Here is a 13,861-nt window from a genome sequence, read left to right on the forward strand (position 1 = left end):
ATAATCAAACTTGAAGATCCGAAGCTTGCTTTGACTTGGACAAATACATAAAGAGGCATTCTGCTGATCTGGTATTGTAGTGCCCTATAGGTTGAATGACTTGAATCACGTATTCAAACTTCAATCTGTTTTCATAATTGACAATTTTTGTTACAGAAAATTCTTGCTTTCATGACTAACATCAGAAACAGACATACATATTGCCTCTGAGTTTTGGAAACAAAGGAACTATAGTATAAAAAAATATCCAAAATTATCATACAAAAGTATGCCCTCACGTATCCACACCAAGTGACAGGGTTGTGGAAAATAAACTTATGTACTCAAACACACCATTTACATTTTTGCAGTGTACAATGTACAGTAAGATATGCCTGTACAGGACTAATCTTATAGGTCTACGTCTGTGCCTTTCTAGACAAAATGCTTGACATTTGTGGGAAGAATGTTTTCTTTTTCCTCAACTTCTGGTCCACAACAAAGTCATCCGTGCTACTATTTGACATGGGTGAATTTGGTTCAGTAAGAACTGCATCGTCTTCCTTGTAAGAGCCCTTCTGTTCAGGTGATCTTATAGGTGGAGCAGTCCAAGGATTAGCAACATGTTTTGCGGCTTTCCGACGCTGCTCAAGCTCTGCTCTCCATTTCCTCAGTTCCTGCTCAGCACCAAGCTTTCCTTCCTTTGCCCTGTCAGCCCTCTGCAGTGCGATTTGAAGAGCATCCTTCTTCTTGTGCATCTCTTTGGTTTCTTGTTGCAATCTCTCCAGGGTCCTTGTTTCAGACTCTTTTGCTAGCTCTATTTGCGCCAATGCCGCGGCCACCCTCTCATTCGCAAGCTCTTCAGCTTCGTAGACCCTCTTGCTCAGAGAATGATATTCACTTATAGGAAGTGTAATGGTTCTAGGGGAATCCTCAACACTACTTGTCTCCTCGCTCTCTTGCAATGCTTGAGCCGCCACAAGGGCAAGCTTCTCGGATGCTTTAGAGGCCTCTATTTCTTTCAGAACGGCGCGTAACCTGATCTCTGCAGTCGCAGCAGCGGCCTTGGTTTGCTCGGCTTCTTCTTTCGCCTTTCGAAGTTCTTCCTGTGCAGAATGAGCTGCCACCTTGGCGTCTTCTGCTTCCTGAGCGGCTTGCTGCAGCATCTTTGGAAGCTCTGCCATTTTTTCACGGGTTTCCGCTTCCTTGATGTACACCATTTCTATCTCTTCTTTTGTCCTATTGAGCTCAGCTTCCAGAGAAGAGACGGCTATGGATGCCATACCTTCTCGCTGCTGCAATGTAACAAGTGAAGCTTTCTCTTTATCCACCTCTGACTTAATTGATTCTGCAATAGCTCTTATTAAATTGGTTTCGTCTTTTGCCTTTTCAATATTTCCTCTAACCCCTTCAAGCTCCTTTCTTGTTGAAGCAAGGGCTCGCTTGATTGACCTGCTAATTTCTTTAGCCTCATCAGAACCATCCTCCTCGATCACTCCAGCTTCTTCACTCATTTTGTTTTCTGTATAGGCAGCCAGCTCCTTACTGAGGATTTGTAGCATGTGCGTATTTTCATCAATTTTGGACTTTGCATCAGTTTTTGATACAAGTTGCATGTTGAGTTGCTGCAACTCCTCCTGTGCTTGCTGCAGTTCCTTCTCCCAAGCCAGGCAATCCTGCTCTTTTGCCAAAGCCGCCCCGAGCTTGTGTTCTTCTGCTTCATGATGCGCGGCATGGGCTGACTCGAGAGACTCTTTGATTGCGATAAGTTCTAAAGTGAGTTCCTCAACTCTCTTCTCAGTCTCCTTTGCAGCAGAAATAGCTTGCTCGGCTCTTTTGGCTGCTATGTCCCTTTCGCTAGCTAAAACGGTATGCTTTTCGTGTGTTGATCTCATCTCCTCCTTGACCAACTTCAGTTCATCAACAGCCTTCTGATGTCTCTCTTTAGCAACTGCCAATTGTGTTTGGGCTATTACGCTAGCTTCATCGTCAATCCCCTGCTCCATTTCTTGTGCCCGCAGCTGCGCAAGTTCGGAATCCTGCTTTGCCTGGTCCACATCAATCTCTGCTCTCTCCAGTTTGTGTTTCAGCTCCTCTACAAGTCTCCTAGTTCTCCCTAGCTCCTCAACCACTTGTAACTTGGCCATCTCACAAGCTTCTGAATCTTGTTTGAATTGTGGAATCTCTTGTTGAGCCTTTTCAAGTTCAAGCTGCATGACCCTGCGCCTCTGCATAAAAAGCAAATTCCTTAACAACAGCAGTCTATATGATGAAAATTTTTGACCGTGTTATTGATTGAACAGCAGTGAGCAGAAGTATAATATGTGCTCTATTGTTTCTCATAAAAACAAAGTGTATTTCTGTAATGGCAAGGAAATTAATATGAAACACAACAAAGTTGCATCTTTAACCATGATCTGATCCATTTGCAGTTTTAAACAAATCAGTATTACCTCTAGTGTCTGAGATCTGTATGCTTTCCAATCAACAATTCCTCCGAACTTGGTGACAGCCTCTCTAACTGACTCAAATGGCGCAGCAGTGTCAATGAGACCTCTGTATGGACTTTCAGGTCTCGCATCTGTTTCTGCCTTTTTGTTTGTGGTGGCAGCAATGTTCTCGTGATGATTCATCTTGTCTTCTTTTGTTCTCGATTCATCTGATAGCATAGTGCTCTGGTTGGTCGAACCATTTTCAGATATATTGTTCACTTCGGTCTTACTTGTTGAAGTAGGAAGGTCTGTCTTATCTTTCAAAGAATCATCAGATTCCTGAGCTGGTTTCAATTTAGAGACCGTATCCGGTAATGAAGGTACAGTATGACCTGTAGGAGCCTGCCCATTTTCTGTCAAATTGTGGGTTAACTTCTTCTCCATTTCATGCGATGAATCAGGATTCTCAACTGGAACAGATGCTGTCTCTTCACCATCCCGTGTTCTTGCAGTCCCATGATCATTGGTATTAAGAACTTCCATGGTAGCAGAATAAACCGTTTTTTTCCTCCTGGGCTATTTTGTTCAGCAGGATTAGTCTACTCCACCCCCAAAGCTTAATTTGATCACTGTACTTCCTCCTACAAAAAAAAAAACGAGGAAGGGATCGGCTCAGACAAATTAAAGACTAATCACAGATATAAATAAAATTAAGCAGAACTTTCGCCTATAGAATTACATTTGACAGGCCTATCCGTGATGAGGACTTAGCCCTTTTTTTCAGTATAATATGAAGAAACTAAGGAATTAGCCTTTTTTTTTTTCCCAGTATAATATGAAGAGACTAAAGCTTGCATTAGTCAATAGGGATGTAGGCATAACAGCAAGCTCAAGGGAACTATGACCTGTGCATGTATTCATTAATCATTGCCACTGATTGAAGTCATGAACCCACTTTTCATGGCTGCAGCTATTGAGCAGCCGCCCTACCAAGTACTACTTCCATAATATAAATCATATTTGCCCAAAAATTAAACAAAATTAACAAAATTGCTAACTTTCCTTCCTTCTTATTTTAAGAAAAGAAAAACATCATGATTAAGTAAGGCTGAGCCAGCTAGCTCAAGTTATTGTACAGACATCTTCTTAATTTGCCCACCAAGAACTGAAGAAACTATCGAGCATTGCATGTCCTGAAGTTTCTTTAAGTTTTCGGCATAACTTTAGTACTGGAATTTTCATAAGGGCATTGCAAAGCAAGCAAACAGCTTAGCAGAAGTACCTCCAATCAATTCCTAATCGATAAATGACACAAAGACTGAATGCACCAGATGTACTAGTAACTGCTAAAGCACAGGATTTCGCAATTGATATTATCTTCATCATCTACAGATGATTAATCACATGACTATCAGATTACTACTGTACCGTCTACAGATGATTAATCGCGTGGATATCAGATTGAACAATCCGGTTTCTGAATAACACACAGATTTTTTTTTTTAAAAAAAAGAAAAAACAAGTTACTTGTCTCATCTCAGACCACAGGATGAATGAACAGTCGAATACCAGGTCAGTCTTCTCCGCGGACGACGACTCGGTGATCAGGAAAGTGACACCAATTAGACCCAAAACCCTCCCAATTCCCCCCCAAGAACACAACGCTCCCTACCCCATCCCAGGCAAAGAAATCAAGAAACCGCTCATCTCATCTATCCAAGTCCAACACAACACAGCAAGACCAGCTCTGCTTGACCTTCTTGGATAAAAACAGACCAAAATCAAGCATCGATTGCAGAGAGAGAGAGAGGGATTCTTACCAGGGCGGAGAGCCGGAGAGGATTCCTTGCAGGCGAAGCAAGATTGCAAGAACTACTCTCTCTTTTTTATTTTCCGCCGATTAGGAGATTCTTTTCCGGCTTTTGCCGCTTTTCTTCTTCTCCTCTTTGTCTGCCTGTGCGCGTCGTGTTTCTAGAAGAGGAAGAGGAAGATGGAGGAGTGGGTGTGTGTGTCCGTGTCCTTGTTGGTTTTGTTGCTTTGCTTGGGCTCGGCTCGCGTCACCGCGCGCCGCCCTCAGCTCCGGATTAGCGGTAAACCGTGGAGGATTAGGTTTTGTTTGTTATTATTATGGGGGGTTTTGCGTAAACGCCCCTTGGTTTAATGAAAATGTATGTACAAGGTGCTTGGTCTTTTATTTTGCTGGAAAAGAAAAAGGAAAGGGTAAATTGCACTAAACAATCCCCCAACTCGACAGTTTAACACGAAACGTAACCAATCTGTGTAACAACCCCCTCACAATCTTAATGAAATTCTGATGGGCCAATTTTTGTTAGCAAAAAAAAAACTATTTTAGCACTAAATTTATAATGGATATATATATATATATATATATATATATAAACGAAAGGGTAATTTTACCATCATAAAAAGATACCGAGAAGTATTATATTTTGGAGTGTGGGCGCTACTCCACACTCCAAAAATAACCTTCAACTACTACTTGTAATATTTATTTATCGTTATATTCAAGCAGGTAATCTACACTAATAATTCGCCCAACAGTTTATCATTATACAGTATGCATAATTGTAAGCAAGTATAAAAGGAGTAGTGCGAAAAAACGCCATGAAGAGACAGACTTCGGTTATTATCCAGAAACCATTTTATCCCAGCCCAATATATAGCGTAAGCTCTAACCTATCTAGATAAAAACTCGTGTAAACCTTGATAAAAAAAAGTCATTTATATTTACCAAAAGAAGTAGCAGTTCAAAATTTATTATTTTTATATCTCACATTAAATGAAGTTGACTTGAATAAGAAATTCTATGTGGTGGTGTAACATCCCCTTATATATCTAACATGTGTGATTTGGTTAACGAATTTACATGACTTTTTGATCGGGAGTTTACACAAATTTTTACATAGGTTAGGGTTCGTACCGCATGTTTACCCTCCTATAGCGGATGCAGAGCGGGTGGAAAAATTCCACAAGAGGACGGCGTTTACTGTGCAGGACAAGGGGTTGGAATGTGGACTGTGACAAGCTAGTCCCGCTGACTTTTTAGGGAGACACCGTCGCTGCCTGTGATGCCTGCGTACGTGAGCCCCGCTGCAGTTGGCGACCACTTACTTTTTCTTTCTTCTTTTCTTTTTCCACTTTTACGTGCCAGCAGGCAGCAGCGGAATATGCTTTTATCATACGGAGGAAAAACATCCCGTAGAATTTTTCATTTTGTTAGAGCGCGCATTAGAGAGTAATCGCGTGCTCGGTTTTTAATAATTGTTATTAAAATTATTTAAACTTAAACTTCACCGCTGGTCGGCCTTTGTCTAAAAGTTATATTTAAAAATAAGTTATATTGTCAAGGTAGATAAGGGAGTTGAAAAACAAACTCGATGGACCATTGGTATCATTAATATTAATATTAATACTAACGGCAGTATGGTTTGTTAGTACTGCCACTGGTACAGAATCCATTTTTTCATGTTGTTACTATCCATTTTTCCGTACATAAGTAGCGCCCGTCTGCATCCAGGGTCTGTGAAAATCAATATTTTTTGCATGCAGGCGGCCCAACCGTATGGGATAATTGATTATCCTGTGCGGTTGTGTTAAGTCGACTATCCTGTGCGGTCAAATTATACCACCCGCACGAAAAAAAACCGAAAAAAAATAAAATCAAAAAAATCCCGTCGTCGCCGTGGTCGCGCAGCCGCCGCTCATGGTCGCCATCGTCCTCGTCGTCGCCGTCGTTGCACCGCTACCGCTCCCGTCGTCGCGCAGCCGCCGCTCCCCACCGCCGCTCATGGCCACCGTCGTTGCGCTGCCGCTGCTCCTGTCGTTGTCACCGTTGCCGCACTGCCGCCGCTCGTGGTCGCCGTCGTCGCGCCATCGCCGCTCTCGGCCTCCGCCACGACCGTCCGCCGTCACCGCTGCGCCGCCTCCACCAGCAGCCGTTGCCGCTTCCTGCGCCACCGGCGGCGGCGGTGGCGACGCCCCGTGCGCTCAGTGGGGAGGGGAGGAGAAGAAAGAGGTAGAGAGAGATGGGAGGGGGAGAGGAGAGGAAAGGGAGAGAGAGAGGAGTGAGTGAGGGAGAATAAAAGGTAAAAGGAAGAGAGAGGATGTGAAAAATTTTGAAGTAGGTGAGAGGGAAAAGGAAGAGTGATGATGTGAAAATTTTGAAGTGGGTAAGAGGGAAAAGAGGGAGAGGTATTTTCCCGTGCGGTCCTCTTAAGTCGACCGCACAAGATAACAAGGATTATCCCGTACGGTCGGATTAAGACGCCTGCACGGGATAATGCATTTTCCTATGCGGGCGATAGCCTGGCACCGGTCGCCCGGTTTTTCCAGACAACGCTACTTACGGCCCGTCTGGAATCTACCGGGGCCGGCGTCCAGAAAAATCATTTCTCTAGTAGTGTGCTCTAGGCTCATTGCTGATTTGCTTTCTCGTTGTGGTTTGGATTTAGGTGTCTTGTCTTACCTTTTCAAAAAGTTGCATACCTGCCTTGTCTATATAAGACTTCGGATTGATGAAACAATATTGATAAGTTGGTTTAGTTTGATGTGCATGGATTGGATATGATGTACTTTTCTCCATAGACCTTAGATAACTTCAATATTCTTTCAATTAATTTGACTTTGTATATATTACTACTATCTTTATTATTACTATAGTTTCATGATTGGCATGACTCCAAGAAAATCGTCTAACAAAGTTATACAACCTTAAAGGGAACTTAAATGATATTTAGCTTACTACAACGCGCGGGGGATGCGTGTGGGCTTGAGGCTTGACTTCCATAGCTAAAATGGCAAATCTTGGGATTCAATATGTGTAGGGTAGTGGTGAAGCCAGGAAATTTACCGTGGATATCCACACAAGATTGATGAAGCAATATAACTAGAATTAAATCAAGCTAGTCTATATGAATCTTAAATAAAACTAGCAGAATGTCCGTGCTTTGTTATGGGATTAAAAAGAATCAAATGATGTGTATATTGCTTATCATTGTATTTTTTAAATTGAATATAGAGTATATCAGTATTAATTGGATGTGCATGCTGCAAAAAATAATCACCGTGACTTCATTGTGGGCTGTGACCATTGTTTATTTTAATCATTCCCATCCACTCCAAAGACCCAAGTTCATCTTGCTACAGTGGAAAAAAGAAAAGCTCAGTCTATCTACCTACAATTAAAAAGCAGTTACTCCTTCCGTCCCATAATATAAGAGATTTTGGGTGGATGTGACACATCCTAGGACAATGAATCTGGGCTGACAGTTTGCCCAGATTCATTGTACTAGGATATGTCATATCCTCTCCAAATCCCTTATATTATGGGACGGAGAGAGTGTGACAGCTAGCCAAGTCTGCTCTCTGTCTCTCAGCTAGCTAGCCCAAGTCTGCTCTCTATCTCTCAAGCTCTCACAGCAGGAGGAAAGTTTGATTTTTTTTCACTGACAAATAGGGGTCCATATGTTAGTGATAGGAGTGGTGGACCACTACCAACATTTATTTAAAATAGGATAGACAAGGGATCCACGTGTCAGAGTGGTGGTGACAGATTCACTGCCACCATTACTACCACCATTTAAAGTAGTGTAGATGTGGACTGGTATCATAGTTATACGTTATTCTCATGAAAATCTATATATAGTACACTAAAGTAGGATTTCAAAATTTGTTATTAATCGATTAATTGATATTTTTAAGATAGAAATTTGCGACCAAGTGTCAAACAATGTGTAATATTAGTTCCTTCTCAAGTTTAACCATAAACCATATTCTTGAAACAATGCCTTTTAATTTGTTGGGTGATTTCTATAAAATCAACCCATAAAATCAAAATTAAGCTAGATGGGAGGTGCGTGGTTTTACCACTACCACAATTAGGCTTCGTTCGAACCAACTGTTCTGCTGGGATTTTTTGACGGCATACAAAACGAGATAGGACATTAGTATATGGTTAATCGAGTATCAATTACTAAAAATTTTAAGAATGGATTTATTATTTTTAAGAAACTTATTTATAAATTTTTTTTACATGGGACATACCGTTTAACTGTTAAAAAAATGTGATCGCGGAGAACGATGAAATAGTTGTTTCGAATATAGTTGCCTAGAACTTAGTCTTAGAAGCAAGGGTGGCCAAGGGAAAAATACGGATCATGACCTTAGGGCAAGGGCAATATATAATATGGATACACATTTTAAGGTGGGACCTATAAATAGTAGCCATTATTATGGTATGATGCACAATGTATATGGGGTGTGTTTGGAAGGTCGGTTTGCGGCTGCGGCTACAGCAGCCGCACGTTACATTGATACTTACAGATCCATGGTCTTTAACATGGGCCCCACTATATAAAATAAAGGTATAAGATAGCTGCCAACTTCTTTGAGATAGTGGGGGAGAGAGAGAGTAAGTAGTGGAGAAAAAAATATTGGTTTATTCACTGTGGCTAATTGTAATCTTGAGGTGCACCAAAATTTTTTTTTCCTATTGCTAACTTGCACAATATATAAGGTACACCTCAACAATATATTTATTCATTAAGGTTACTTTTAGCACACTATGGTTGCCCTTATACCATCGAATATCACCTTCTGCAAAAATGTGACAAAGCAAATTAAATCATATCGAATTGACAGCATGCTTCCACGGGCGTGTGCGGCTGCCAAGAGCACAAAAGAGCTCTTGCACCCTTCTTACTTACTGAACCAACTGATACAGAGATGATTATGATAGGTTTTGCATTCTTTTATGCACGCGTTTACTCGGAACATTTTGGATCCACCCGTATCCCTCAAACCACCTCCAAGAGGTTGTACCGACATATCTTAAAATTAACGAAGTGATCACGGATACGTCGCCTATCACTGAAAGAATAATTAACCTTAAATACAAAAGCACTTGTACTAAGTCCAAATTTGAACCTTGGTAAATAGGTTCCACCATAAGAAAGCTAACCAATTGAGTTACACACTTTATGTTTTGAGGAGTAATTTAGATTGATGGTCAGGTTTTTTTAAAAAGGAAATATTAAAAACGAATATACAATAGGCACAAATGACGTCATTTCCCTTTATTGTAATATAATATTTCTGTCACTTGTGATCTCATCTCAAACTTAGTTAACCAAGAAATGCCATAATTTCAAAGTTTTTCAAGACAAACTTTATATATCTCTTTTTTTGGAGGGCAATTGGATTGGCGATATGGAAATAATATGTTTTTAGAAATATAGAAAAAAAAAGCTTCATTCAGTACACAATGATACCATCTAAATACTTCAGCGTTTAGAAATTTAACATTTTGTCACCTTCTTTCCATGTTTTCCTGCATTGGAATTTTTCTCGTTCTTACGAATGCAAAATATCTTCATTGCCTTTTATTGACTCAATATATTTCCCTCACCTTTGTGCTAAGCTCTATTCCTCTCCCCTTGGCCTATGCCGCCATATCCACCTCCTTTATGATTTCCACCTCCTACCCTTGATTCCAACCTTTTATCGTCAATTCCCACCAGTTGACAACGTTGATTTTCACTGCTTTCACCTGACACTGATTAGGCCAACCTATGCTATCCGAGGTTGATTCTAACTACGGCATGCATGTTGATTCCCACCACTGTCAACGGCTACTACTGCATGTCAATTCCCACCGCCACACGTTGATTCATGCCAACGCACTGCTTTAATCTTGTTGATCTGCTACACGACTGGCTGGAACAATGTGAAAAAGGTGTCTAGAATTTGTTGCAGCTATAACCATCATATAACATGACATGGCAAAATGTCTTTGTTAGATTAGGTGTCGAATATACTAGTCCTATTTGGTTACAGTTGGACTTGAAGTTGTAATAGGTGTTAGGGGGTGGAGTTAGAGTCGGACTTTGTAACCCGTCATCTCTCTTAAATAGAGAGGGGGGCACCACAATGTAACCATGGCGACTACAATGTAGCATAGACACGCAGGGAGAGGATGGCGGCGTGGCCATGGACTCGTAGCGGCTAGGAGCTATATTGGTTGGGGAGGAGCGCCCATAATCAGAGCCCCGGGGATGTAGGCTTCGGCTAAAGCTCGTTAACAAATATCGTGCGTTCCTGTGTCGTCATCTGGCATGTCTTGGGTGATCAATGATTGAAGCGATCAGGAGGGTTAGTCGTCTTTCCGCTATATCAACTAACTTTTATAATAGTCTTGATGTTCTAGTCCAATGAACAAGCAATAATTGGTCAAGGAGACAGTGTGGTAGCGGTGGGATTCAGAATAGAACAATAACAACGGTGGGTTTCAGCGTATAGTAGTAAAGAGAGTGGGATGGCAGGCAGTCCTCCTTGGTGGAGGTGGCGTGTGAGAAGTCAGGTGCGAGATGACCAAGAGAAGAGGTGCTAGGGAAATATTAGATCGAGCTTAGAGGAAGGAGCATAGGACAATGCAAACATTTCACATTTGGAGAACGACATGAACAAATATGAAAACGATGATGGAAAGTGATGGCATTGCAAATTTGTAAACATTGCAATCTTATAAGGGCATCCACGATGTATTACAAAAGTGGCTATTGTGCAATATATGAAGCCATATGGGCTGACTCTATACACTATGAAGGTAGTCCTTATAGCATTAATTACTAAAATAGTCCATAACCATATGTGTTGGCCACAAGACAGTAGAACATATTACATTTTAAATTCACTAATTAGAAATGAATATGAAACTGAAAACAGTTGGTGCATGGCCGCATTGATCCGTTGGATGGCAACTGTCAACTGCTTGTTGGCTTGAGCTCTGTTGACGGTGTTAAGTGCAAACTTTAACTGTCAACTCCTAAATAAAAGAATACAAAATATAATATCAAACTTAGTGGTAGGGGTTTATTACTAACCATTTTCACTAGTATTGGTAAATATTGCTATGCAGGTGAATTACGGACGAAAACACACTGCCATGCGACGAAATATACCTCCGACCAATCATACGCGAGCACAAGGATCGAAGGGCCCACATGACAGTCAAAACCAACTTAAAATATGAGCCCAACCGTAGTGCACCGGCATAGGGGCCCACCAATCAACCTCCAGTTGAAGAAGCAACTAGGAGGTGGGGCCCACAGGTCGACTGAACAGACCTTGCCTCCATCCATCACCACCTTCCACGTGTAGGCTCTGGATCACCTCCCAATGACAATTGTGGTGCTCCGACCTCCACAACCGTCATTGGAGGCTATAAAAGAAGGAGCTCACTCATTTCCAAAATACACAACAAAATGGAGTACAACTTAAGTTCATATCTTAGACATAACTTTAGTAGTGTGGAGGAAATAGGTAAAGAGTGAGGAGAAGGTCTAGAGGAGTGCCAGAGCTATCGTCACTCTCTTCTCTCTTTTACCTCAACGGATGCTTCTTTAATAAAGTAAGGCTCTATTCGTTCTGGGGAGATAGGGGAGATTGATTCTCGTTTTCCGCGTGCACGCTTTTCAAACTACTAAACGGTGCGTTTTTTGCAAAAAAAAATCTATAGGAAAGTTGCTTTAAAAAATCATATTAATCTATTTTTGAAATTTAAAATAGTTAATACTCAATTAATCATGAGCTAATGGCTCACCTCGTTTTGCGTATCTCCCCAATCTCCTCAAACACACCCTAAGTATTCGTGATTTCCCTTTTGGTATTTAATTTACTTGCTTAAGTGAGATACATTCCCATCGTTGCGGGTTCGTCGCTTAGTATTATTATTGAGTGCTTTAGTACTAGGATTCTTCACAAAGAAGAAAGTAACCATCCATCTGTTAACAACCAAATTTGGTAATTCAAGTATCGGAGATGGAGTTAAATCGAGGCGGAATCCAAGATAGAGATCGTTCCGGAAACAGAGCAAGAATAGGCTAAAAGTCCGAATCGGCTACGATCAGGATCGGCAGAGTTCGAGTCGGACAAGGTCGGTCGATTAAGCCGATTCCGACAAAGTGACTCGGTACACGTTGTCGGGTTGAGTTAATGTGCTTCATGAGGATTGCCATGCACGGATTGAGTCCTCAAAAGGCAATTGTATCTATTAATTAGGATATTTCATGTAATTTCCTTAGAGATATGTTTGGGCAAAAGTCTGCCGTAAAGACTTATGGTATCTTAGAGTTTGTTAGAGATAAGAGTCGTGTCTGACACGGACATATTTTTGAGTATAAATAGACCCCGAGCCCCATGTAATACAACAACACACGTTCAATATAATCTCGGCCCATCGCCACTCTTTTACTTTCGTTTTGTTTCGACAAGTTCTTGCTTTCGGGTTGAGCTGCATCGGTTTCAATCTTCAACTAGAGGTAAAACTTGTTATGGTGGCTTGTGTTCTCGGGATTAGTGCTTCCATCTTCATGATACTCTAATCTTGTTTATGTAATTCGTCGAGTTATCATATATTCTGTATAATCTTCGACAATATCGTTATCTAACCTCCAACCAGCTAACATCTATTATTAGAAGGCAGCCGATTAGGTTAAATATCTATGTTAGCTTAGATTATACAGGATATCCACCACTCTATGAAACATCCAACGGCTTGATTGTCTCGATATTGTTCTTTTTTTCATACTTATAATTGCATCAGTTGAGTTTGACCTTATAAGTCATGATTAGAATCTCAATCTCTAGCCTGCTTTTGGTTGTTGATTAGAATAGTATTGGGATTTCAGCCGATCTTACCTGATTTAGTTTTATATCGTATGTGCTTAATTGACATGCTAGATCTGCCCTCTATGTTAAGATCTTGTTGCATTTAGGTATATTAGGCTTTTGTTTGATATATTTTACTTGCCTTAATATCTTAATATGGAGTGGTATCGGAGTATTAGCCTATACATGCTAGATCTACCTAATCGGCTATGCTATGAACATCTATAATCTCACTATTAATATATACTTCGATCTAAGTGATTTATATTGTCTTGGCATGGTGACCGATCTATCCTAATTACTTGATTTAAGTATATATTGACATAAGGATTATATATTGTTAATATCTACAGCCGATCGAGTAGGTTTAGTCCTTTCTTATTTATTTATATCTGCCAATCGATTCACATATGACATCGGCTCAGAGATAAATGATATGTCATCGGCACCTAGCCGATCGGCTATCATTTATGGATTTAACCAAGGTTTCTTTGTCTTTATTTCTTGTTGATTGCAGGATCAAATCATCTGGCATGCTCATGAATCTAAAAGGCAACATTTTTGGACATGCATTAGAGTTAAGCAGATCTCCCAGGCCTCATGTTTTTTACATCAACACCATCTTAAAACATGTTTACGTTGCTATTCCCTAGCTAGCCATATATTGCTGCGCGCTCGCCGCTCTAATGGCCGGTCGGCTGGGCGTTTGCCCTACACCCTAGTGTTTGCCACAACTAATACCATCTACTATATAATACTCCCTT

At 40.8% G+C, this 13,861-nt stretch overlaps 1 protein-coding gene across 1 annotated transcript; it reads right to left on the reverse strand.

Annotated features, from left to right (window-relative positions):
- Positions 1–110: 110 nt before the first annotated feature.
- Positions 111–4,438, reverse strand: LOC127766642 (protein WEAK CHLOROPLAST MOVEMENT UNDER BLUE LIGHT 1-like). The gene is made up of 3 exons (XM_052291751.1): positions 4,232–4,438; positions 2,433–3,052; positions 111–2,207 (listed from the first exon to the last, which is right to left on the reverse strand). Exons 2-3 carry the CDS (start codon positions 2,952–2,954, stop codon positions 399–401), a joined length of 2,331 nt encoding a protein of 776 aa, XP_052147711.1. The 5' UTR covers positions 2,955–3,052; positions 4,232–4,438; the 3' UTR covers positions 111–398.
- Positions 4,439–13,861: the final 9,423 nt, after the last annotated feature.

This window comes from Oryza glaberrima, chromosome 3, assembly GCF_000147395.1.
Source record: "Oryza glaberrima chromosome 3, OglaRS2, whole genome shotgun sequence".
NCBI classification, from domain to species: Eukaryota; Viridiplantae; Streptophyta; class Magnoliopsida; order Poales; family Poaceae; genus Oryza; species Oryza glaberrima.